The sequence below is a fragment of the Podarcis gaigeae genome (assembly GCF_964106915.1).
Source record: "Podarcis gaigeae genome assembly, chromosome: 7".
Taxonomy (NCBI): domain Eukaryota; kingdom Metazoa; phylum Chordata; class Lepidosauria; order Squamata; family Lacertidae; genus Podarcis; species Podarcis gaigeae.
The window spans coordinates 23,701,616-23,726,646 of NC_139683.1; the positions used below are offsets into that span (position 1 = coordinate 23,701,616).

The window sequence follows — 25,031 nt, forward strand, 5'->3', positions numbered from 1 at the left end:
GACCCGAGCTCCTTCCCGTAGCCCTCGATCGCAACGCGCGTGCGCAGGCGGGAGCTGCGGTTCGGAAGGTGAACGAGGAAGGACAGCGCAGGATACTTGCGTGTGCGAGGAGGACCTTGCGGTTCCAGCGCTTTCCGTGAGACGTGAGTGCTTTGCAGGGGGTTGGCTCGTTGGTGGGCCCGCCCGTGCCTGTTCCCTCGCCCTCCCCCTCCCGCGCGTTCCAGAGAGCGGCGCGTTCCTGGTGCGACCGTTGGGCCGTTGGGGGGAGGGGCGGAGGACTCGGCTGGCTTGGATTCGGAGGAGGAAAAGGGACAAAGAAGCGCCTGAGGGGGAGGTCTGGGCCTTGGTCCTTGGCTACCCTGCGGCCAGGCCCGTCTCCTCTCTCCTCGGCCTTGTTGCCTTGGGAGGGGCCCGTCCCATCGCAATGGCGCCAACGTGAGGTGCTTGTGAGGGCAGCTGCGCCCACCCCGCCACCAGGCAAGGAAGCTGCCCCTGGCCCGGGCAGGAGTTGTTCGCCGCCCTCCCAGTTCCTTGCAAAGGAGGTGCTGGAGTCGCGTCAGTGGGGAACTGCTCGAAATTAGGCTCCTCAGGTGCACGGAAGGCGAGCTGCTTGGCTACCAGACGCCCAGGCGGGGCCGAGCTTCTGAAGGCCTTCGGGGACTTTTAATAATTTCTCGCCTGAACACACTTGCGCTTAGGGGGCCCAAGGCGAGAAATCGGCTCCTCGTCGCTTTTGTTCCCCTCTCCATACATGTGTGCAGCATGTGTGTGCATGGAGAGACAATGTTACATTTTTAAAAACAAAGAGGAGGCTGCAGGCCTTCATGTTGTGTGTGTGTGTGCTTGTGTTTATGTATGTGTGTATGTATGTCTCATGCCCTCACAATTCTGTAGCCTAGGAAAATGCAGAAAGCTGTAGGGGTAAATTCTTAGTCGTCGTCTGCTGGAACGTGGGCACTTGCGGTCGCAAATCCCTTTAACAAAATTGTGAATGGAAAAGAATTGTGTTGAGCTGTGCTGCTTCCCCAAAGCATGAAACTAAACTTTGAGTAGCTAACTGGTAGTTTGTCGGGGCCCTCCGTTTTTTAGGCTTGTGCGTAAAACTGAGTATATAAATTGTCCATACAGTGTGGTAGATAGCATTGGGAGACTTGACTTTAGTTCCATCCTGAGCCACAAAGTTTACTGGGTGACCTTGGGCCCAGTCTTTTTAAGTTAGCCCAACTTATTTCCTAGAGTGAATATTGAGGATAAAGGGGAGTGGGACCATGTACACCACATTGAATGAAACAGGAAGAGCAGGTGAAAATTGTACTTAAGAGCCTGTTGGATCAGGCCACTGGCCTATTTCAGTATCCCATTCTCAGTGTGCCCAACATGATGCCTATGAGAAGTACTCTCATCCTGCAGTTTCCTGAGAGCCCTAACCTCTATGAACTTCCCTAATCCTCATTTAAATCCATCCAAGTTGATGGCCATCACTACGTCCTGTGGGAGCGATTTCCACAGTTTTACTGTGTGCTGTGTGAAGTACTTCCCTTTATCTGCCCTGAATCCTCCATTCAGCCTCATTGAATATCCATGATTTATTGTGTTATGAGAGAGAGAAACCTTTCTCTATCCACTGTTTTCATTAGACATACCACCTCTCGTGCACATTTTCTCTAAACTAAAAAGCCACCAAGGCTGCAACTGCTTCTCACCTTTGAGAGCTCTTAGGTTGATGCTACCCAGACCTGGTTATTAGTTTTTCTATTAATATTAGGCCTAGAACTTCATCCCTCATCACTACTATATGCCTCAGTTCCTCATACTTCCTTCCTGCAAAAGTTACCTGAGGAACAGATATCTTCTATATCTTCTGCTGTGAAGACATTCCACTTCTCTGCAATCTCATCTTCCTTTAGCATACCTTTGGCTCAGTTGTCATCCAAGGTACCAACTGCCTCTCTAGCCACCCTTCAGCTACAATCATATTTAAGTAATTTTAACTTTCAAGCATGTTGAAGTGGTTTGACCTTGATGCTGCCTTTCAACTTCCTTTTTACCACACCTCTCATTTTTGGGAAGTTTCCTCTGCTGAAGTCTGATGTGGCCATGTTGGATTTTCTTGGCCATGTCCATGTGTATTTAATTTAATGGTACTATGGCCACTGCTCCCAATTGGTTGGACAACAGTTACATCTTGCACCAGGTCCTGGGTGCCACTTAAGATGAAGTCAAGGATTGGTCGGTTCCATGACCAACTCTTCTAGGGCACAATTATGTAATGTAATTATATGATCATGTGATAGTTAGGATGCAGTTATATGTGAGGGCGTCGGATACATCAGATCTATTCCTCTGATGTCAGAAGTTGGATTTTGCCTCCCAGCCACCTTTGGCTCTTCCAAAGTCCTGGCCCAACTATTGTCAAAGCTGTGACATCAGAAGAGCTAAAAATGGGGCATTCCAGCAAGTGGCTTCAATCTGCAGCCCAGCAAGAAACTTAGAGATGCTTTTGAGTGTGACTAAATCTCTCCCTCTGCTTTCCCTACCACTGTTTTTAATGGGAGTGGAAACTTAAGCGTAAAAGGAAAAAAGTTAAAACAGAAAGTGGACCATTCTCCCACCCTGCCAGCATAAGCCTTGCAGGGCATAGGGTAAAGGTTTTCAATGGTTTTTCCATTGAAAAATGTTTTGTTGGCACCATTGTTATCAAATGCAAAGACCTGCAGATGATCCAGCTTGATATCTCTGGCATGGAGGAGTCTTTAAACATAGCTAGCTTCATTGAGGTAAGCTGATCTGTAGTAGCTGAAAGAACTTGGCAAAAACCTGATCGTGTTTTACATGGGTTCTTGTTGGAGGCTGGGTTGGTGCTCAGTTCCCAAAGACCAATGGGGCATGTCTAAGTTCTTTCAACCATTGAGAATCTTATTTATTGGGCAAAGATGTATGGATAAAAATAAGTAAATGTTATGTGAATTGGAGGTGTTGGAAGAGGTTTTGTTTGCTTACTTAAATGTAGAGCTCATCAGGTTCTATATTTAAGGATATAGCCCACTGGATAGTTTTGTATCTGATTGGCTGAAGCCAAACTCACCTGTAGCCTGTCATTGGCTAAGCTACTGTGATGCTATGAAATGTTTGCAAACATTCCTTTCATCTACTCAGAGGAAAGCTATTATCAGTGGAATATTGATCCACTGTGAACCATGAGTGAGTCAAGTAGAAAAGTCAAGACTGGCAAAAGAAACTTGTATGGGCCCCAAAAGTAGGAGAGGAAAGAGCTCTTTGTTAGCATCCAAGACATTAGGTTTACATTATTCAGAGTTGGCAGCTCTGAGGTGTGACTGCTCCTCACGTTGGCACATCACTCCTAGCAGCGTTAGAAACTGCCTACACGGCTTGTGAAACCTGGGTTACAGGTGCAAAAACAATGGCTAATCACCCTTCCCCTCAATGTAACAGTACTTTCTATTTATTTTTTCATAGAGAATTTATTTGGTCTTTTTTTGTAATTTGTGGTGTTTGGAGGGTTACACCAGCCACAGCAAAACAAGTCATACAGAGGTTAACAGTGAGACTTAAGTTTAGACATGTATAGGACAGTAACAGTGTGGGGATTTGAACCCAGCTCTCCCAGGTCCTGGTCCTACAGACAATCTACTACACACACTTGCTCTCACTGGGTTGAAACTCTATTTTTCAGTTTGCAAAGCCACAGTTTCTGTGAGAGATGGAGCTACCAGTGAGGGACATTTTCTCCATTCGTGCTCATGTAATGTGATTATTTTCAAAGTTCTAATGTTTTAATTTCTGTAAAGCACTTCCCTGTAAATGGTACAGGAGCACTCATTCAAATCTTTAAAAAGTAGGTAATGCCCCACTCTTTCAAGACCATTAGTTTCTTTGTTGGTTTGCCCCCATCCCAAATTACCATTGCAGCTGTAGTGTATGAACTGAGTGTGGATGAGAGGAAGTCTGTGGGGAATGTTTGCACTTAAAAAGAAAAAAAGAGATAACCGTTCCATATTGATAACTAGGATTTACTGGCATCACTTGCACTTAAAAGTTCATACAAATGGACCCCACTTCCGTTTCTAAAAGATTCTAATTTATAGAATTTGCACCAATTTATCTGTTTTTCTGTGACCAGAGGCAAAACAGCTGGATCTCTCCTGCTGCTCCTCCCCCCAATTGCTTATCTGTTTGTTTGCAAACCTTTTAGCACATCAAAAGGCTTATTGGGGATCAGGCAGAAAGGGAAAACTGATGCTGTGGTTCTCGCACAGCGGGTCACAAACTATGTGACTGGAAATCTAAACTTGGTCACTAGGTGGTGCTCCTGTGTCACAGAAACAGCTGGCGAGTGGTTAATTTCGAGTGCTGCTCTGAGGTGTTATGTTTCCATATGACACAGCATTTACAATATTGTAAGAAAATGTGTCCAGAATTACGATACTGAAGGCACCTTTAGCAACAGAGCATAAAATACAGTCGTACCTTGGAAGTCAAACGGAATCTGTTCTGGAAGTCTGTTCGACTTCCAAAATGTTTGGAAACCAAATGTTGGTTCTGATTGACTCCAGGAAGCTCCTGTAGTCAATTGGAAGCTGTGGAAGCCCCGTCAGATGTTCAGCTTCCAAAAATAGTTCACAAACGGGAACAGTCACTTCCGGGTTTGCAGCGTTTGGGAGCCAAAATGTTCAAGAACTAAGCTGTTTGAAAACCAAGGTATGTGTAATGTCTTTGGGGGTGGAACCAGATGCAAAATGATGGTTAAACAGGGCAGACACGGTAACTTTTTGTCCTCTATGAACCATAACTGGGATAGCTTGTATATAGCCAGCTCCATCAGGCCTCCTCCCTCAACTCTCATTTGGAAGCAGCCATTCTATTAGTGGGAGAGATGGGAGGCAGAGCACTCCCATAAGCTCTGCTGTGATTGGCCAGCTCTGTTAGGCTGCCTCTCTCAACTGTTACTTACGTGGGAAGGCGCTCCAGCAGACTGCCTCTGGGGGAGAGATAGAAAGCGCAGTTTGTTCCGTCAGTTTGGTCAAAATCTTAGCTCCTACCTGAATGGAGCCTAGTGGTCACTATAACAACAAATGTTTAATAATTGGTGCCTGAGTGAGTTCCTTTTGTCACTGTCCCTTTCCCCTTGTATATTGTGTTTTTTTTACATTGCAAGCCTATGGGCATGGGCTGTCTTATTTTAACTGACTGTATGTAAGCTACTCTGGGAGTCTTTTGGCTGAAAAGGGTTATAAATCCAATCAATCAATCAATCAATCAATAAATAAATAAACAAACAAACAAACAAACAAACAAACAAACAAATAAGGCTGCTTAATTGCCCTTGGTCTTCCCCCTGCTCCACACACCCATTTGTTCCTATTGTGTGGGCAAATGATGCCTTGCATCCAAAAGTGTAAGGCTAAAATTAAAGTCTACAAGTAAGACATATTATTGAAGTGATAAAGGTTGTAGAGCTTCTATGCATGCCTCATTAGATATTTATTGAAAATCTAAGAAACAGGAATTTCTGAGTAATTTGGGGAGCTATATAAGTGACTTCCTTGCCTATGAAGCTTGGCTCAGCTGCATAGGGTTTAGAGATTTGAATAACCACATCTTTGTTGCTGATGCTTTTCACTGTTGGTCGTAGAGATGCTTTTGTGACAGCACGCCCTTGCTAAATTTTCTTTGATTTGCCTTTTTTAGGAGAAACCATCACCATGTCTGCTGCTTTGCTGCCCAAGCCCCAGATGAGAGGCCTCCTGGCCAGTCGTCTAAGAAAACACATTGTAGTGGCTTTCCTTTTTTCGATAGGATGTGCAGCTGGATACAAGGTCAGAATGTGGTGCATTAAGAAGTCAGTTTGTGAGTTAGTTCTTTTATTAAGACTGTCTTAGTGAGAGGATGCAACTTTTTCCAGTAATAACTTGCGGTCTTATCTCTTTCTCTTTAGTTTGGTGTGGCTGAACCAAGGAAAAGAGCATATGCTGAGTTCTATAAAACCTATGATGCCATGAAGGAGTTTGAGGCCATGAGAAAAGCTGGGGTGTTTGAAAGTGCACCACCCAAATGATCATGAGTAGGTATCTGAAAACTTTCCATTGTCTAACCTTGGCAGAAGAATATTACTTTTTGACTAGGTATGGTGGGTGTTTTGTCTTAGCTCTGTATCCACCAGACCCATCTTATGTACTTATTATCAATTGATAGCCCTGCAATGTTCTACTTTTTAGCTTTTGTGTTTGATTGAATCTCTACTAAAGACTTACTCATCTGAACCTATTTATTTATAGAAACATTTATATATTGTCTTTTCAGTCCCCATGATGGGGCCTGCTATCTTTCCCTGTCCCTTGGCCTAGCCCCCTTACTTTTTTAAATATTTGACCTCTTTTTCTGGAATACCTATGCTGTATTGCTGCTTTTGCCTTCCTACCCACTTTTCAAAACCTGTTTTATTCAAAGCCCCCTAGTGGTAGAACTGTTAATCATGCCTGCAGTGAGGTGCTTATCTGCATATGTGTATTACACGTTTGTCTCTGTTCACATTGGTTTGTCCAACTTGGTGTGTAAACTCCTATATCTATTACACAATACTGGTTTTCATGGGGCGTAAATATATAGGTGAAAGCATCCTGTTGCTCATTTTACACAAAAACCTTTGCATAAGTGGCCTTGAGATTAAAAACAGATTCATTTTATAACTTGTTGTTTCTTCCTTTTCAGACTCTCCTCTCCGGATACCTGACAACTGAACTTCACTGTTTCAGTGAACTATTCCTTGTGATCCCCTTTGGTGTTGATCATGCTGTAACGTTGATCATTAAATTAAGTACTTCAGTTAAGTGATGTTTGGACTTATTTCAAACTGGATAGCGAGGAGGTAGTAATATCTGTTCCAGAATGCTTATGTACTATTGTTTTCCCCCCCCTTACGTACTATTGTTGAGGTACTAGCTGCCAGTCATCATTTCAAGTTTTCTTAGAAAGCTTTTGGAGAATGATTGATGAATGAGAGGAAAAATCTGCTGGATTCTATGTTTGATTAATTACATCTTCCTTTCACTGAAACTGGGTAGGGAGATTGAGAACAAAAGCCTTCTATCTGGTTTATCCTGGTCTTTTGTTTATTAACACTTGTCTCTCTAAGGTGTGGGGAGTATGCGGCCTTCCAGATGTTGGACTTCAGCCAGCATTGTTGATAGGAAGATAGGAGCTGTAGTTCTGCAACTTTATAGGGCTGCAGGTCATTGTTGTTCTAAAGCAGTGGTGGCCAAACCTGGCCCTCCAGCTGTTTGGGGACTACAGCTCCCATCATCCCTGGCCACTGGTCCTGTTATCTAGGGATAATGGGAGTTGTAGTCCAAAAACAGTGGAGGGTCAAGTTTGGCCACCACTGCTCTAAAGGAGCCAGGCAGGAAGAGAGGTCTAGGCTGGGCTGTGTTGGATGATTGCTAGGTCCATAATGGGCACACCTGCCTCTAAAAAAGCTGATTAAATACCGAATGGGTACTAGAACATGCTTCAGCAAAGATCAGTTAACAATTTGCCTTACAATAAGGGAGGATATATGTAGTTGTGTGATTAGTTGTGGATAAGGATGCACATTTGCAGACATAGCAGTATCTGTATTGTGCAGGCTTGACATCTGTTTTCACAGGCATGCCAGCTTTTATGTTCCCCCTAATAGCTGTCTAGTTTGCACAACTAGCAGCCAACTTCTGTAATTGTATTTTCAGATATTCCCAGTAAGTCCTTAAAACATCTCATCGTGACTGGCTTAATGATCATTTAGCTTTCCTTAGGTCTTGCATTCTTGCTCGTTGCACACTCTTGAACTTTGTCCGCTAGTATCCTGTAGTCTTGCTTCCAGCGGTACACAGCTCTCCAGCTGATGTTTAATGGAACAGTGTGTGAGTGAGTTTGTCCATTAGAGGTCTTCCAAATACTGATGTAAAAATGCCAGTAAAAATGTATTCCCTAATTTAAGGCAAGAGTCTAGTGCCTGGAAAGTCTGAAAGTCCCTTGTTACTGCAACTTTGTGTTTTGAATCAACGAAGAAGTTACTAAGTAGCTTACTAGAGTGAATGGTTTTGGAGAATGTGTATATATACAAAGTGTTGATGTTAATGGTCCATTTGAAGTAGATGTTTTGCTATCGGGATTTGAATTTACAAGCTTGAAAATACAATACAGATGGCTTAATTTGGCATCTTACTTTATGTGAAGATTTTATAGCCAGCTCAAAAGATCACAAGCAACCTTTTGATGGGTGATTGTGTTATTCATATAGATAAACTGCAGGACTAGGTTGAAACCATTAAAACTAATGAAACTCTATTCTAAAGAGTAGTTTTGCCATCAGTGAGAGCATATGAGGTACTACTTTAAACTGGTCTACAGAGGATGGACCAAAATGCTTGCAGAACTATGGGGATTTGTCGCTTCACTGAACATTTGGGGCAGCGTAGATAGATTTTGGAAAATTCCTATAAAAGTTGTGTTTTGCTTTAGGGTTGTGCAGGGAGCATGGAAAGGCACTATTCATTTAAAGCAGCTTCTTGATATAAGTAGTGTAGCTGCAGCAAAATTATGCTGTCATCGTAAGCAAGGACTGCGTGTGTCAGTGAGCCAGCTAGCAGTAAGTCACTGTTAGTGATGTTAACTCTTTATTAGAAGAAATGAGGCCTGCTCAGGAGCACCAGGTTTAATGAGCCTTCTCAGTAGGTCTTGCCTCTCTATGAGGCAGTTGTACAGACTGAAAGTCCACAGCTGACTTAAGTCTCCTCCTCTCCCAGGTTTCTGGTCCTGGGAGCCCAGTGGGGGGGGGGGGGCTTGTTGCAGCAGGAGGGGGAGACAGTATGGCTTATCTCTGCCTCTCCTTTCTCCTGATTCTGCTTCTAGACTTCTCTCTGCCACAGCCTCTGCCTGCTCACTAAACTCTGTTACCTTTTCAGCTTCTGACACTGCCTCCCAGCAGTCTTCCTTGAGAGGGTGCCCTGTTGGTGCCTCCCACCATTCCTGTGTGTCTGCAGGAATTGGGTGACAGCAGGGAAGGTGTTTTTGAAGAAAGGTGCTAAAATGATATTTGAATAGTTCAGTTCACTCAAAGATGAGTCGTAAAGAGTCCTGTAAACCAATATGGTGGCTTGCCTGCCTGCCTGAGCTATCTGTGTGTGGGTCACAAAAATTGTTTTCCTTGAATAAATTTGTTCTAATAGATGTAGTCAGCATGCAACACTGGCAATATAACTCTTTATTTCCCATAAAAGATTCAAGAATAAAATGTATACATTTTCAAAGGTAAACAATGACCAGTTTGACAAGTCAACATATGAGATGTTAACAATGGCTGTGTTCACTTCACACTCATCGTGATCAATAAATAAGAAAAATGGCTTCCAGAAGTAAGTGGGTTACAAGAGAAGCATTTAAATCAAAATGTTCTTGTAGTTTGTACCAAGAATGCAAAGGAGATGTCAACAACAACAAAAATAGATCATTATTACGGTAATGACTTGGTTTCATTTCAGTTCCTGTCTTGGGCATAGTTTTGAAGTATAGGAAGAATCTCCACAGAATAATGTTGAGTTCTTGCCCTGAGAGGTTGAGCCAGGAGTATCATTTGGAACAAAAGTTTTGAAGCAGAAACAGATAATAGCTAAGAACCCACATTAAATAGATTTTCTCAAACCTAAAACTGCTGATCCCATTGCAATCCAGAAAAATAATAGCTTTTATGGCAACAGTGATTTTTCTAAAATAAATGAGGAGAAAACAATTTGAATTGCCTATAACAAAACTCATTCAAAACACTAAAATCCTAAATGGGCAAGGAGAACTCCACAGACAATCAAATGGGAGCTCCTTTAAGGGTGTGAGAAGCCATCAAATCAGACTAAATGTAAATGTAAATGTGATGTGACTCATAGCCCCAATATGGGATTGAGTCCCATCAGTCATAATTTTATTTATTCTCTATGCAGTGGTTTAGATAAGGCTTCAAGTACTCAGTAACATATTTGTCTTTGTATGGAAGGGGTGGGAAATGTGACTTCTCAAACACAGTAGGGACAGCATTGGGAGCAGAACCCCAAACTACTGGAATTTAGTTTTATGGTTTAACAAGTCCTTCCCAATTAAAGTGAGTTTTTCAGTGTAGAAAGTGGTGACAAAGATGTTGAAAGGAGTGATCTATTTGCTTCCAGATTATTCAGTTCCTAGATCGTTTTAGTACAAGATTCATCTATCTTCATTAAATTGTATCCACAGAGCTATAGTAAAACTAACATTTGTTAGTTTTAAATCTCCATTTCTTAACCTTTAAATATTAGAACAAAATATTCAAATTACATAAACTCTTTGAAGAGCACAGATATAGGCCTCAGGATTAGTTAATGCATACAATTAGCATTTATGTTGAAATGTGTAACAAGACTGACAGAACAACCCTAAACAATATCCTTGGCAGTAAATCATACTACTTACAGTGGGACTGACCTCTGAGTAATGCAGCTTGGATTGGAGACTGAGTTTTGTCTAGGTTTTTTTTGGTACACTTGACTGAACACCACTCCTAAAATTGATACGATGCATAATACTGGTCCCACAATAATAAGAGATGACGTACCTTGCATAATTATGTATTGCCCAATAATCCACAACATCATATACATTCAAAAGTCTTAAGAAAAATCTGACTGGGGAATAAGATTACTACAGACAGGAAGTTTCAAAAATAAATTAATGCCGTAGTTACCATTTTGCTCTCCAAACTACACAAAGGCACTAGTTTATATTAAGGACTAAAGTCCTGCAGAATTTCAGTCAAATAAAGAAGGCTATTATAAGGTTAGAGCAGTGCTAAAACCCAGCTGTCACTAGTAACTTAAAACAGCCACTTCAATGCTTTCAGTTGGAGTGGGAGGAAATGTTTTGCTATTGGATGGAAAACTTAGGGTAAAAGTTTCAGCCCTGAGCTAGTTTTTACAGCTGAGTTATAAACTCTGCTTATAATAGAAACTGGCAGACCCTAAAATAGGACACAGAGAACACGGATATTCTTTCTGGGACAAGAACACTGCAACATGCAGAGTTTTGCTTACCCTTGACTGTCTGATTTCCAGTTGAAAGAATGGACTGAACGTGTTCACTGTCATTCTATAGGGCTGCTACATTTCCCTTTACTAGACAGCTTAGCTTATAACAAGGTTTGCATCACTAATATTTCCTGAACTTTTGCCTCATGCACAGAGATCGAGAATCAGCACATTTCATATAGGCTGGGCAAAAAATAAGACTATTGTGGGTTTGTTTGTTTTTTAAGTGCTACTTTACTACACCAACCCACAAAGTTTAAACACATGTGTTTGACACAATGTGAAATTAAAAGTTCACATTAGGCAACTGCATAGATGTTACTTTAAAAATTGAAAACAAGTCTTGCCATTGGGTGTTCTCAATTAAACCCCTTTCTCAAGGCTTTATTTTTTACCATAGTAAATTTACTGATGAATACTTGGGCAAAAACAGGATCAACAAGGTACTGGTAAGTCTTAACTGTTGTAGGAATGGGTTCGGCAGCTACCACTTGTGCTGTGGTGTGCGCAGATAAAGTGCTGGGAACAAAGTGATAGGATGATTTTGTGATGTAGTCCAAAAGTCTGTTGTACTGCTGTTCAGACAATCTCTCTCTTACTCCATCTGCCTGAAATGAGACAACGCAGATTTATTGAAATGTACAGCACTCATGCTGCAAATTTAAATAAAGGCTACAAATCAGTGTTTAGGAAGCTTTACCTCCAAATCAGAAGGGACTCTTTGCTGCTTGAGTTGCACCTTCAGCAGATTGCTTTGTTCGCTGTCTTGTAGACATTCGATTTCTGTCACTGGAAATGCCTGTTGCTGTGTGTCTTCACTGACGCTAACCACAAACAGCACCTCTGAGGTAAGCAGCAAACATCCTTCGTGTTCTTGGCCTGATCCACTCACAATTACCACATCCAAGGCCATGTGGGCCTCTGGCCTCCCTAGAGACTGAAGCATTTTCCTGTTAAAAGAATAATTCAAGATTAGGAACTTGTGCTCAAAGGATACGGTCAATTGCATCGTTTCTCAGTGAAGCTGCCATTAAAAAATATATAAAAAGAATCACAGCAAGCTGGAAGAATACTAAGCACCACAGTTTTTGCAAATCCCATTTCAGTTTTAAATCAAAAGGATGTCATGCTTATTTTGTAACATTATCAAAACTCCTTAATCATCTGCAGCAAAGCTGACCTAATCGATGCTCATAATTGCATTCTCTTTTTCCAACTCATTTCTTTTCCCCGTGGAGAATCCACCCCAAGAAGCTGGAACTAAACACAGAGCAGAAACCAGCAGCTATTTCTGGAAATGTGCAGAACTTGGGTCCACTGCAAAGGCAACTAAGTAAAAGCTTAGATAAACAAACAGAGTAGCATCGGAGTTACAAAGCTCAAAGGAGATCAACTGCTTATCATTTGCAAAATGGGCCTCTGTGCAGTAACTCTGCTTAGCGTTCCTAAATAAACTGTTGTAACTCAACCTCTTCCTAGGCCAATAGCCTGTTAACTTGACCATGGGCCAAAATCTATTAATCAACAATGTGGACAGAAAAATGAGCAAGTGTCTCAATAATTTTACCAGACGTATTTGACGTGGCTGTTTGGTGCCTGCTCAGCATGTTGATCGCTTGGAGGATAACGCTGTTTGGGATGCTGAGAAAGTCCAGCTCCATGCAAAATACCTGTGGTAAGAGAAGTTAAGATTTTTACTAGTTGTTTTTTCGGAAAACAGGAACATGTTGTAGTGATGTCATCTTCTTAGAGTAGTCCATAAAACAGTGCAGATCCAAAGTGATGTCACATCTTTGGACACTCTAGCGGAGATAATTCATTCAACATTAGAATACAATAATCGTGCACTTAACCCTGGTGGATTTTAGCATTAGCTAGAAATAAACAAAAGACAGAATGTCAGTCACATACGAGCAATTAGGGGAAACATAATGCTCTTGAGAGCCATCAGTCCAGAATGGGACTGAAAACGTCATTTAACAATGTATGCATAAAAAGTCAAGGCCACTGTTAACTTTCTTGCTTCATATTCAGATTCTTCCATGTTCATGTCATGATTAGTAAACATTGGAAGGCAAGCTTGCCATAGATACTGCATTTCAATAGAGGTTACTTAATCCAGCTGCTAAACATGGATCCCAAACGTTTATGGGTTCTCCTGGGGCATCCAAAATATGAGGAGTGCTTCATTGTGCCAAGCTCTGCGGAGCAGCTTCTTTTCCTGTTTGTTCTGAGCAGAACTGCCAGAGCTAAGGGGTGACCTGGCATGTGTGGTTTCTGATGGCTTGTAAATTTTTATAAATGAAGGCATGGTCATTAGACGGAGAATTAGCGGGGTGTAAAAACTTCACAGATATAATAAAAGTTTTACAAGGCGGATCGAAGCTAGGCTAAGCCTGATGCAGCAAAGAACTGAGCACTAAGATGTAAGCACTTGGGGAGGGGAGGCAGGAATGACTTGGATCAGTCAAGTAACTCCATAGCAAAGCAGACGTTTTTGCACTGGGGTGTAAGCAACTCAAGAGTCCATTTCATAAAACTAATAACTAATGCCCAGATTAAGTAATGCACTGGTTATGTTGGGCAAGGGGGGTGGTATAGTTTAATATTTAACTGCTTATGGAAATGCTTAGAAGATGCATTCCAGTTGTAACAATTAGCTGATTGAGGTTTTACAGTGTTATGCGAATGAAAATGTCGTTTGCAGTGGAGAAAGAAAGAACATGTGTTGACTTCTGTGTGGTCTCCCATCCTCTTTATTGGGCATAATCCCATTTGCAGTCTAGATGGGATGAGGGTCCTCAGCCATGCAGTACCATCTATTATGATCTGAAGCCACTTGTGTATCCTCTCCTAGCACTATTGTTCAATGGATATAGAGAGTAAAATATTTTAGACACTGGCTAGCATCCAAAAAAAAAGGAGGGGAGGAACTCTCTCTGTGCACCCAAGGTAACTCTGAATTTGTGCTTTCTGGACAGCAGCCACTGTGTGTGTGTGTGTGTGTGTGTGTGTGTGGCCACTGCAAAAGCAGGGAAGGGTGAATCCTACTGGGTGCTTGTAACCTTGTGGACCTCCCTTAAAGTAACTCTCTGGATCCAAGCCACTGTTTGCATCTCTATGTTATTTTGGGTTGTTTACCATTTGCTAACATTTTAAAAATAATACATGGGAAGCCTATTACGCACAGCATCTCCCAGCTTTGTACTGCTTCCTTGTGGGTTTCAAAATAATTAAACTTACCTGTATTTTTATTTTCTATGCCACCCCCCATCCCACAAAGGCTTAGTTTTCACTAAAAACAAGCTATCCAAAGCTTATATGGTCATGATGGGAAAATAATCTGTACACCAGACTTCTAATTGCCCAGCAGTCTAAAGACAAGTACAAATACACAGAGGCAATAGTTGCATCCAAATCCCCCCCCCCCTTTGTCACAGTCCAGCCTTTCCTGATGGTCTCCCATCCTCCAGGAGATGCTTTGGGGGGGGGGTGTCACAGGAGGGAGGTGCTTGGGGCCAGGAAGTCCCATTCCACAGGCATAACTGCTGGACACAAACACAAATTTATTTTTTTGCAAATAAACGGAGCCCATGAGCCTTTCATTTTAGGTCTTTCACAGACATGATTGTTACCTCAAAATGTTTGAAAGAGCATTGGCGAGCCTAACAGAGAGACTTCGCGGTCAGACTTTCGACAACCTTTGGGGCAAAAAATGATTTCCACAGATTTAGTTAATGGAAATCTAAAAGCTTCAGTGGGGCTTTGCCAGTGTAAGTGGTCAGTGACTCATCTTTTATGAAGGGAAACCTTGAGCCCATTAAAGAAAAAGGGACTTTCACATTATACGAGTAAAAAGTAAAGTATTTGCAAGTCCTTAGATTTTTTGATTTAACAATTAATGGAACAACTGTACCTGTGGGGTTGTGCTGGAGTAAGTGGTTAACATGCTATAGCAGGACTCACATTATCTTTGGCAGTTATTCTCCACTCCCCAGGTACAGGTCCTCTTGATCAAAAACAGCAGGAAGCATCCTCACTCAGTTTGGTAAATGGAAGCTTTGCACAATGCAGGAGGGCAGATCTAACTGCCAGCATAAGAACTGCCAGGCAGAGTCTGAGCAATGTAGCCAGACGTACCTTGAATCATAGAATTTTAGAGCTGGAAGGACCCTGAGGACCATCTAATCCAACTCCCTGCAATGTAGGAATATGCAGCTATTCCATACAAGGATCGAACCTGCAACCTCGGCATTGTCAGCACCATGATCTAACTAACTGAGCTATCGAGAAATATGTGTGTGTGTGTGTGTGTGTGTGTGTGTGTGTAGGGGTTGTCCTCCCCTGTTAAAAGGTAAAGGTAAAGTGACCCCTGACCATTATTAGGTCCAGTCGTGACCGACTCTGGGGTTGTGGCGCTCATGTCGCTTTATTGGCTGAGGGAGCTGGTGTACAGCTTCCGGGTCATGTGGCCAGCATGACTAAGCCGCTTCTGGCGAACCAGAGCAGTGCACAGGAATGGTGTTTACCTTCCCGCCAGAGCGGTACCTATTTATCTACTTGCACTTTGACATGATTTTGAACTGCTAGGTTGGCAGGAGCAGGGACCAAGCAACAGGAGCTCACCCCATCACGGGGATTCCAACTGCCGACCTTCTGATCGGCAAGCCCTAGGCTCTGTGGTTTAACCCACAGCGCCACCCGCGTCCCAAATCCTCCCTTGTTAGCTCACAGCATATAATACCATACTATTCTGCCTTGGTGAGACCACAACTGGAATACTGTGTCCAGTTCTGGGCACCACAATTTAAGAAAGATACTGACAAGATGGAATGTGCAAAGGAGGGCCTGGAAACAATCCCATGAGGAATAGTTGAGGGATTTGGGTATATTTAGTCTGGTAAAGAGACTGATAGGAGATATGATAGCCATCTTCGAATATCTCAAGGGCATGAGGATGGAGCAAGCTTGTTTTCTCCTGCTCTGGAATGTAGGACCCATACCCTTAGCTTCAAGTGATAAGAAAGCAGATTCTGACTAAACATCAGGAAGAACTTTCTGAAAGTAGGAGCTGTTTGACAGTGGAACGGACTCCCAAGAGAGGTAGTGGACTCTCCTTCCTTGGAGGTTTTTAATCGGAGGTTGGATGGCCATCTGTCCCGCATTGTAGGGGATAGGACTAGATGACTCTGTGCCTTCTCCAACTCTAGGATTCTATGAAAACACTATTTTAAATCTGCAGGAACACAACATGCTACAATTAAAACAAAATTTGAAAACTGAAAATGACCTTGTGACTTAGGGTGTTGTCAACTTCCTTGGCTAAAATGGTTCATAGGATCTGTTTCCAAATAGCACCCTGGACATTAAACTTTATACAGATATTTATCCTCAACTGATCAAAAAGGCAATTATGCGGCTATCCAACCAGATATCACTGGGGGTATAAGGATGATGACTGGGGGCATGGGGACTTGGGGCTTTGTTGTAATTGTGTGTGTATATTATACCAATAAAAACCTATTATGGAAGAAAAAAACTGGCATTTAATAAAGAACACAAAGAGTTTCACAAATTCATTGAAACCTACCATAGCCAGTCTGTGACACGAGCTCAGCTGCTCCCCCAATGGGTTTAGCGAGAACTCCCATGATTCCCTTCCCCACACCAGAGATAACACCTTTGGCCTTGAGTCCAGCTGAACCCTGGGCCTCTGACGTTTTTTGGAAGTTCTGCATTGGCTGGTCTACAATACCAGCAATTGCACCTGTAACGAGAGTATGACAGAAGGATAAACTCCCAGAACAAGAATAAATATTAACAGAGAATATTGGACTGAGAATCTGAGTATCACCTGCCTAATATAGCAATAAGGAATACCAATTAACCTGAGGAATACACTGAATTCAGTTCTCCGCTTGTCCCTTCTTCTGTTTCTCTTTTTCATATAAACATTTACATTGGCCTGGTTCATACTTCATGCGCAGCCAAACCCTGGCAAAGCATAAATGTGTAGGCTTCCAGGGAGGAGCTTAACACAATTTGCTCCTTCCCAGCCCTTTCCCCCTGCTACGCTGAGCGGAGCTGAGCCAAGGTTTGGCTGAGCATGTTGTCCAGACCTAGGCTCCTGGTTAAGTTTTTTCCAACTAACCATGAGCTAGAACTAAGAAGAAACTCCTGGAAGCTAGTATGTTCTCACTAAGCTGAGGTTTGTGGCTTCATAATGCATTTATTCTAGGTGTTTTCTTTCCAAGTGCATTTGTTGACTGGAAAGGATTTAGGATTTTATATATATATATATGCAACATGTAGTGTGTGTGTGTGTGTATATATATATATATATATATATATATATATGTGTGTGTGTGTGTGTGTGTGTGTGTGTTAGATTAGAATAAATGTCTGCTAACATTCAGAGTTCTTTAGCTGCTATGGAAATGAGATTTTCACGTAAGCCTAAGATGGACTTCATAAGAAAAAAAGACCTGCATTCCATATATCATTTTAATATCCCCTTCTATTGCCAGAAATGCTCATAAACTAATGCAACCTCTGATATATTACCAAGCTTAGTAGAATTAGGCTTTGGGACTTTTTGTTACTATCTTTGTGAACACAACCATATTTTACTTTAATGTACATGGGTCAAACTTTTACAAGTGCCTTAATGACCCCTCCGGCTTTTAGTATCAACAGAGGACTGCAGTTTAAATCTTCTTAAATGTAAACAGGTATGTAAGGTGGGATCTCTCTTTGATCTCGAGTTTACTCAAGCCACTTACCACAGAGATGTCTCTAGATGTTGTAACTTTGATGGATAAGCTATTTGGAACTCACTAAAAGGACAATGATTGAACAAAGTGACAAGGTGTTACGTGACAACAATTTGAAGCTTAGCTGCCTGAGCAATAGGCCATGGTTGTTCAGCACACAGGAAATCACTGGTTAAAGTCTTTAGACCTCTTTGTACAAACAGAAAGATCAAACAGCTGCCCTGGAAGGGACATCTATTTAGTTCTATGTGGACAACAAAAATGGGCACCTTGGTCAATTGCAGTTCACTATGTGCACTTGAAATCAAATGTTACTGTTCATCGATTTTGGCTACTCCCAAAAACACAGAATGGTGAAGGTGGGTGAAGTTCCCTAATGTGTAAGGGATAACAGAAGAGGCCATCAGTGTTTCACGACATGCAGCCATCATGCAACATGTAGTTTGCCCCTCATTGCTTTCTATTTTTTTGAGGAAAGAATCTTGCTTTTCAGTTAATCCAGTCTCATAAAAATGTTGTTCTTGATGGCCACCAGCTTGGATAGCTTTAAAAGAGGATTAGACAAATTCATGGGAGGAGAGGGCTCTTGATGGCTACTAGTCAATATGGTTATGTTCTGCAATGCTTCTGAATATTTCTTATTGTGGGTGCTTTGCATTCAAATTATAGCTGCACTGGGACTTTTTGAGACCCCTTAGGAAAACCTGTTGATGACATCAGATAAGCCAGTGGAAGCTAGAAGAGCCATGACATATCACAACCTACCAGCCTATCGAGAGACAAAGCAGAGATTGCAAGAATGACACTAATGGCCTGGTGTGCTGATGGGCCAATTGTTTACAGAACTATACAAGCATGCAGGATTGCACAGCAAACTATGAAATTTGATGCCCCATGAACAACTGTGCCTGCTAATCTCTCACTTGTAAGATACAATCTGGGCACTTGCTTGTTCACATTACAATGTACGTGCATATATTTATTTGGGTGGTTAATTTCTTCTGTGACTAAGAACAGTGGGCATTATTTCAGCAATAAAGAATTTGTAAACAGAATCAGAGAGACGGGTTAAGTTCCTCATTCTGTGTAAGTAAAACAGTGCAGGCAACTGCAGTCTAAGCCAATTTATAAACTAAAGTTTGTCGTCCATATCTTGAGTAAAGGCAGCAACAAAGAAAAAGAAGCAGTCTGGTATGCTTAAATATAACAGCAATAACTTCAGATTTCCAGCACAATGTCTAACCTGCTTGAAAAACAGGGGTTCTACTGTTCCAATTCAACTCAACTGGCCAAAATTACTGGCTGAGGTTGCCTTTAGAACTCGTATAACCCCTGTTTGAAAACAGCTGCACTGGCTGCTGGTCCCTTACTGGGCCAAAATTTAAGGAGCTGACACTAGTGTTTAAAGTCCTAAACAATTTAGGTCCCAAATATCTGGGAGACCACCTGCTACCCTAAAGACCCTCTTGGGTATTAAGATCAGCAGAGGGGCTCTTTTGTTAGTTCCACTGCCCTAAGAAGTTTTGGGTGGTTGTGGCCCAGGAGAGGGCATTCTTTGTGGCAGCTCCTAAACTGTGCAACTCTCTTGTCAAAGCCTGGCACCTTCACCATAAAGCTTTTGGCAAATGCTGAAGACGTACCTTTGACACCTGAGATGTGTCTTCAGGGCTCACCCTGTGACTGTGTTTTAATTGAAAAAAATAATTAAAAAATTGTCCAGTAGCACCTTATAAACCAACTCAGTTTGTTCTGGTATAAGCATCCATGTGCAGTTTTTAAGAAGCACTGAAGAAGTGTGCATGCACACGAAAGCCTATACCAGAACAAACTTGTTGGTCTATAAGGTGCTACTGGACAATTTTTTTATTTTTTATTATTTCAACTGTGTCAGACCAACATGGCTACATACCTGTGTTTTAATTGTTTTTAATATTGAATCTTAAATTTTAGTAACCCACCCTGAGACCTGCTGGTGTAGGGTTAATAATAACAATAGCAGCAGCAGCAGCAGCAACAACAACAACAACTGTCACTTCCACAACCAGACAAAGTCAAGAGTGGAAATCTTTAGAGAAAGATAAATTAAGTAGATCTCATATATGCTTAAGCTAAGAGCAATTTGCTGATGCCATGACTTCTACCAGACTGTGGATTTTACTAACTTCCAAAAAATTAGAAGAACTGCTGAGGAACATTTCTGCAGAGTTACCGGTATATGGTGGTGTAGACTCCAGTAGCCCCACTAAGTGGTGGACACTCTGGATGTCTATTAAGAACACTCCAGTTTCTGCTTCCTATCGTAGCTAAAACAGAAAACAATGCTTCTTAAAAACTGACACCCTTTAGATCAACCTTTCTTCACTGTTGTGAGCTGAGTATACAAGTAACTTAGAAGGACAATGTGACAGATCTTCAATTGCTCCGGTTCATTTTAGTGGAGATCTTTGTTGAAGATTCTGCTCTTCAGTATTTTAGATCCTAACTCCTGTAGATATACTTCTTTTATATCTGCATTCCCCACTCTCAGGAAACCAGCTTTCTGCTGCATGGACATTTTTATTAATAGACTATGATATTTTGCACCTGAAGGAAATGGCACTCACCCGCTGTTAGGAGGGAATTTTTAAAAAGTCTTGTTGCATCATCCTGCATTTTTCAAAGCCCCTGTTATGTCATGCTATGAAATAATTTCCAGCAGCCCTAACCTAATTTCCAACATTTCACCAATTCCTTGGCAATACATTAAAAGAAATATGAATCTACCACTGAAGCTGGCAGCTCTGTGTTGAATCTCTCTCTCTATAATAGCTACTTAAACTTACTTTGTGTCCAGATGCTGCCCATTTGCCTTGAAACATGATACTGTAGTCTAATCTTCTCCAACCTGGTGCCCTCTGGATATTCTGGACTACAATTCCCAGCAGAGCCAATGGCCAGGGGAAATGGGACTTGGTTATAATAACACCAGTAGTTACCAGGTTGGGACAGCCTATTGATTTCTTCAATTGTTTTTATGCAAGCTGCTTTGAGGGTTTTCCCTAAAAGGTAGCCTAGAAGTAAATAAATATTGTTGGCGTGGAGAGTGAAATACACGGCACAACAATGTCAGAAAGGAGCTAAATTGTAGTACAGGTTACTGGAAAGAAGCAAAGACAGCTTGAGATGGTGCTGCTGTTTATGACAGCCTGGTGGTTTCTTATGTAGAGTTCTGCTGTTAGGTTGAATTGTATAGCAACTGAAAAATTTAAAAGTGAATATTTTTTTGAAGTTAGCCTCTAAATTTCTAAGCCTCTGATTTCTAAGCATTTCGATCTTTTAGGGTGATACATACTCCCAAGAATGCACAAAACCATTTTACTGAGCAATATAAATTGTGTTCTTTTGCTAGTTTAATAAATGGATGCATGCATGCTCTGCAACGCACATGTTTCTAAACAGTTCAGTTTTAAATCCTACTTTAATTTCACAAATTACTATGAAGTGGTTAATTTTTAAACTTGCAAGTAATAGTTCAAAACACCCATGGTGATCTTCTCCCCTAGCTAAGTCTTTTGGCTGGAGTTTTAATATTATACAACGTTGATGCGATGTGACCGTTTCTGCCGCAGAAATATTTTTTGTCAACGTTTACTTGACATTTGAACTATACTCAAGTGTTTTTCAAACAAAAACAAGCATCTAAGTTATCTATGATGCAAAGGAAATAACCAGTCTGAAAGGTTTTCCCGTAGCTCATTAAAAGGAAACACTGGAATGAGCATGTCTCTGTATCTATATTGTTTACGTGATGACATTCATTCCGCCCTGCATCCTTTGCCACATCTAAATTAAAGGATAACTGTACTTCTAAATATCCACAGTTACTATTAACAATAAAAATGTATTCCCTTGCAGCCACTATTTTAAATGCAGCTGGCTTTTGCTTGTTTTTTAAATGTGCATTAAACTCCCTTCTCATCTAAGGTCATCAGAAAATGTTTTGTAACCTGTCTAGCTGCAATGGAACAGAACACTGAATCTAATATTTAATGCTGGATTAAAGAGCAGGATAACCTGTTCAGTCGGGAACTCGAGACTGCAGCAGTTTCTCATCAGGATATATATGGCCAGGGATTTATCCCCATGCTGTATACACAGGCTAACCACAGGCGGGGAGCTAGAACATACCGATCTGAATTTGCAACACTGATAAGCAAAGGCAGGCCATGTTGCAAAACCTCACTTCCACAGAAGGTTCCAGGTCAGACTTGATCTGAACCCTGTTTCTCATGAAATTGCCTCCTCCTCCTGAATTTACTCTACCCTGCGATGCTCAGCCTCTAACTACCTGTTCCACAGGTAAAGACAATTTTCATATGCAACTGATTACCGGCTGCTGCTTTATGTGAAACACTAACTCAACACTGGCATAACAAGAGGACCGGAACAAGGAAAATTGTCTCCTCCTGTAAGTAAAGCTGTGCACAAATAAACAAAGCAGCTCATATCCTTGAGCTTCCTTTCTGTTTGAGGATATAGGCCAGTGACAGCTTTCTGCTGAAGACAATCTATCTACCTACCCCCTGATTAGGAAGAGGAAGGCTCCATCTTCTTCAGAATTATAACTTTCATTGGGACATCACAACCACCACCACCAGCTACCCCACAGTTTGAGAACTCAGCTTGCTGCTACCCCATAACAGATGGACCTTCTGCCTTTGCCTTGTCAGCATTGCCTGAATTTCTTCCCTAGACCCCATGCCCTTCACTTGGCAGTTGGCTGGATCTGACATAAGTCTTCATGGTCTGCATGAATGTGGAGAACAAAACCTAAGAACATACCAGTCAGTTTCTGCTAAGGGGAAAAAGCAGCAAAGCTAACTGCAGCTAAGGACGTGTGCTTTGCTCAGTGCAGTCTGCTCTTTTCCCACCCTTGCCTCCAACAGCTACGCACCTATTGCCCCATGAGACCAAATATACTGTGAAAGCCTGTCTCACTCTTGTCTTTCAACCCACAAGAATTGGGGGGGGAGGTGGGGGGACACTATCCCCAAATGAACATCCTAAAAATAAGAAAATCTTTTTTGTAACTATTTTTGAAGCCCATCCTCCCAAAGACTGGGTATAGTGATCATGAAATCATACAACCATTACCTAGAAGGCTGATGCCTAACCGAGAGAGGCCTTGTCTCAGTCCTTCTCCCAGATTCTCAGGGAGTTGCCTTCTCCATTCTTCTTGCCGGTTGTAATGCTCCTCATCCAGGGACAGCCGATCCATATTCCGAGCAAGGCTCGTTGCTAGGTTTGTAATTGATGTCAGTGTACCTAAGTGCAAACAGATTAGGAAGTCAAATCAACAAATTGCTGAAACCATGGCATTTTGTCCATTCAATCAAGGCACAAAATCTATACAGTAGTTCTGTTATGTTAAGGATCAATAATGCATTTTATTGGTGTACAGTGCAGGTTTTACCACAGCCCTTCAGTCTTCCTTCTTATCAGGCCTGGCATAACTGTAACCCGTCAAGCTTTCTAGCAATAATTGCTCAGCTAATCTAATGCCACACAGATACAGAAAAATGAGTCTACATAGGGACCTCTGCAATGCTAGAAGAGCAACAGTTCTTGTTTTGAATCCTCTGCATTTTGCAGCTGGGTTTTGAAGCCACAAGATGGCACTATGTCTGTGTCCAAGCCCAGGAAAATCCAGATGTACGCTTTCTCCAAAAACATGTTCAGAAATACTTCACGATGGTGCCTACTTTCCTTCTTTAAAAGGCTACATATGATGAGGCAATGTGGTGTAGGATTTCCAAGGTGCAGCAAAAGTACTGAACTTCTTTAACATCTCCGTTCAGTTGCTGCATGACAAAGTGGCCATGCGGTAAAGCTTAAACCGCGAGTGTTTCTAGGATAATGTTAAAGGGAACGGCTTGCTTTAAAAACACAGAGGGTTGGTGAGGTTTCTTACCCTCCCAGCATTTTGCTGAAACCCAACAAGCTAGAACTAAGATGAGGACGGCAAATCTGAGAGCTTCAGCGCTGTCTTTGAAAACACTTAGAAAAAATGCAGCAGGGTATCTACCTTTGGAAATGTGTTTTACAAATGATGTTGTTCCTCTGGATACTCCGCTAACAAAGGCTCCAGGACCACGGGTCAGCCCTTCGTATGGGAGCCTGAAGAAATCGGCGATTCCATTCCCTATGCTTCTTACCAAGCTGGCTGGGCTGCCAAGAATCTCCAGAGATCCAACAACCCATCCTACATAAGGGAAAAGGAGAGAGAGAAAGGGAGTTGATGCTCACTAAAACTACAGAAAAAGTAGTTTAACCAAAAAGGAAGGGAGGGGAAGCCCCTCCACTCTCCCTCCCTCCATCCCACTTTTACACAGAAATTTATCACATCACGAACTTCCTTTGAGAAAAACACGGGAAATAGCTCATCCACTACGGATTCAGCAATGGCAATCTTTCATGCTTTCTAAATCAAAGAAATCCCTTTGGCAAAAACACAAATAGCTTTAAAATGACTTCCTTCCATGAGCCTCCCGTATTTCTGCTAAAACTGCGTGTGGAGAGATGGATGCTGCATTCAAATAGCTCGAAGTAATAGGAGCAGAGGCTTATTTTGCTTAGAAGGCTTTACATCTTGTAAAGCAACTTTGTTATTTCACGTCCTCACAGTGAAAGAATCATGACAGCTAGTTTACAGTGATGCAGTGTACAGCCTTGGGGGAGTGTGAAGGTCAAACTGCTTGATGGGGTGTTGGGAAAGGGGATGCAGATTTTTGACAAGTGCACAAGGAATTATTCTAATCCACCCCAACAGCTCTGTGCTGATCACTTTCTTGCAGAGTCTAGTTATAGCCAGATAAATTGATTTTTGCTCAGTGCAGTTGTGTAAACAGCAATGACATTTGCATGCTGATTATGTTACTCAGAAGGAGGATCCCTTATGAGTTCCCCACAAGGGGATGAGTATGGAGGATAGCTAGGATTTAGTTTCTTCCATAAAATTACAGTTGCTGGCAGGTAGCCTGATGTCCAAGCGCATTGTCCTTTGTTTGCTACAAGCTGTGCTGCTATGCTGCCTTGGAAGCCAGAAAAGAACTGTCAAAAGGGATTGTAAGGTCACACAACTATTGGATGTTTGCAGCACCCAACAGAATAGCCCCAT

At 41.9% G+C, this 25,031-nt stretch overlaps 2 protein-coding genes across 9 annotated transcripts in view; one reads left to right on the forward strand and one right to left on the reverse strand.

Annotated features, from left to right (window-relative positions):
- COX6C (cytochrome c oxidase subunit 6C) lies at positions 1-6,848 on the forward strand. 3 transcript variants are annotated; one of them, XM_083749868.1, is made up of 4 exons: positions 1-143; positions 5,710-5,837; positions 5,957-6,082; positions 6,730-6,848. In XM_083749868.1, exons 2-3 carry the CDS (start codon positions 5,724-5,726, stop codon positions 6,074-6,076), a joined length of 234 nt encoding a protein of 77 aa, XP_083605994.1. In that variant the 5' UTR covers positions 1-143; positions 5,710-5,723; the 3' UTR covers positions 6,077-6,082; positions 6,730-6,848. The 3 variants fall into 3 exon arrangements, with proteins under 3 accessions (XP_083605994.1, XP_083605993.1, XP_083605992.1); XM_083749867.1 differs by having other exon boundaries at positions 25-136; XM_083749866.1 differs by lacking the exon at positions 1-143 and adding an exon at positions 1,806-1,935.
- Positions 6,849-9,244: 2,396 nt separating this feature from the next.
- VPS13B (vacuolar protein sorting 13 homolog B) overlaps positions 9,245-25,031 on the reverse strand; it is a 399,672-nt gene continuing 383,885 nt past the window's right edge. For all 6 annotated transcript variants that reach the window (XM_083749735.1, XM_083749736.1, XM_083749734.1 and 3 more), the window contains exons 57-62: positions 23,940-24,116; positions 23,009-23,179; positions 16,693-16,869; positions 12,670-12,772; positions 11,803-12,052; positions 9,245-11,710 (exon numbers count right to left, since the gene is read on the reverse strand). In XM_083749735.1, the coding sequence (XP_083605861.1) occupies positions 11,462-11,710; positions 11,803-12,052; positions 12,670-12,772; positions 16,693-16,869; positions 23,009-23,179; positions 23,940-24,116 (1,127 nt within the window). In that variant the 3' untranslated portion in view covers positions 9,245-11,461. The remainder of the gene's footprint in view (positions 11,711-11,802; positions 12,053-12,669; positions 12,773-16,692; positions 16,870-23,008; positions 23,180-23,939; positions 24,117-25,031) is intronic.

Coding starts and splice junctions, on each gene's coding strand:
- COX6C (XM_083749868.1), top strand. CDS start 5,724: ATGTCTGCTGCTTTGCTGCCCAAGCCCCAGATGAGAGGCCTCCTGGCC. Junction 5,838..5,956: donor GATGTGCAGCTGGATACAAG/GTCAGAATGTGG, acceptor CTTTCTCTTTAG/TTTGGTGTGGCTGAACCAAG.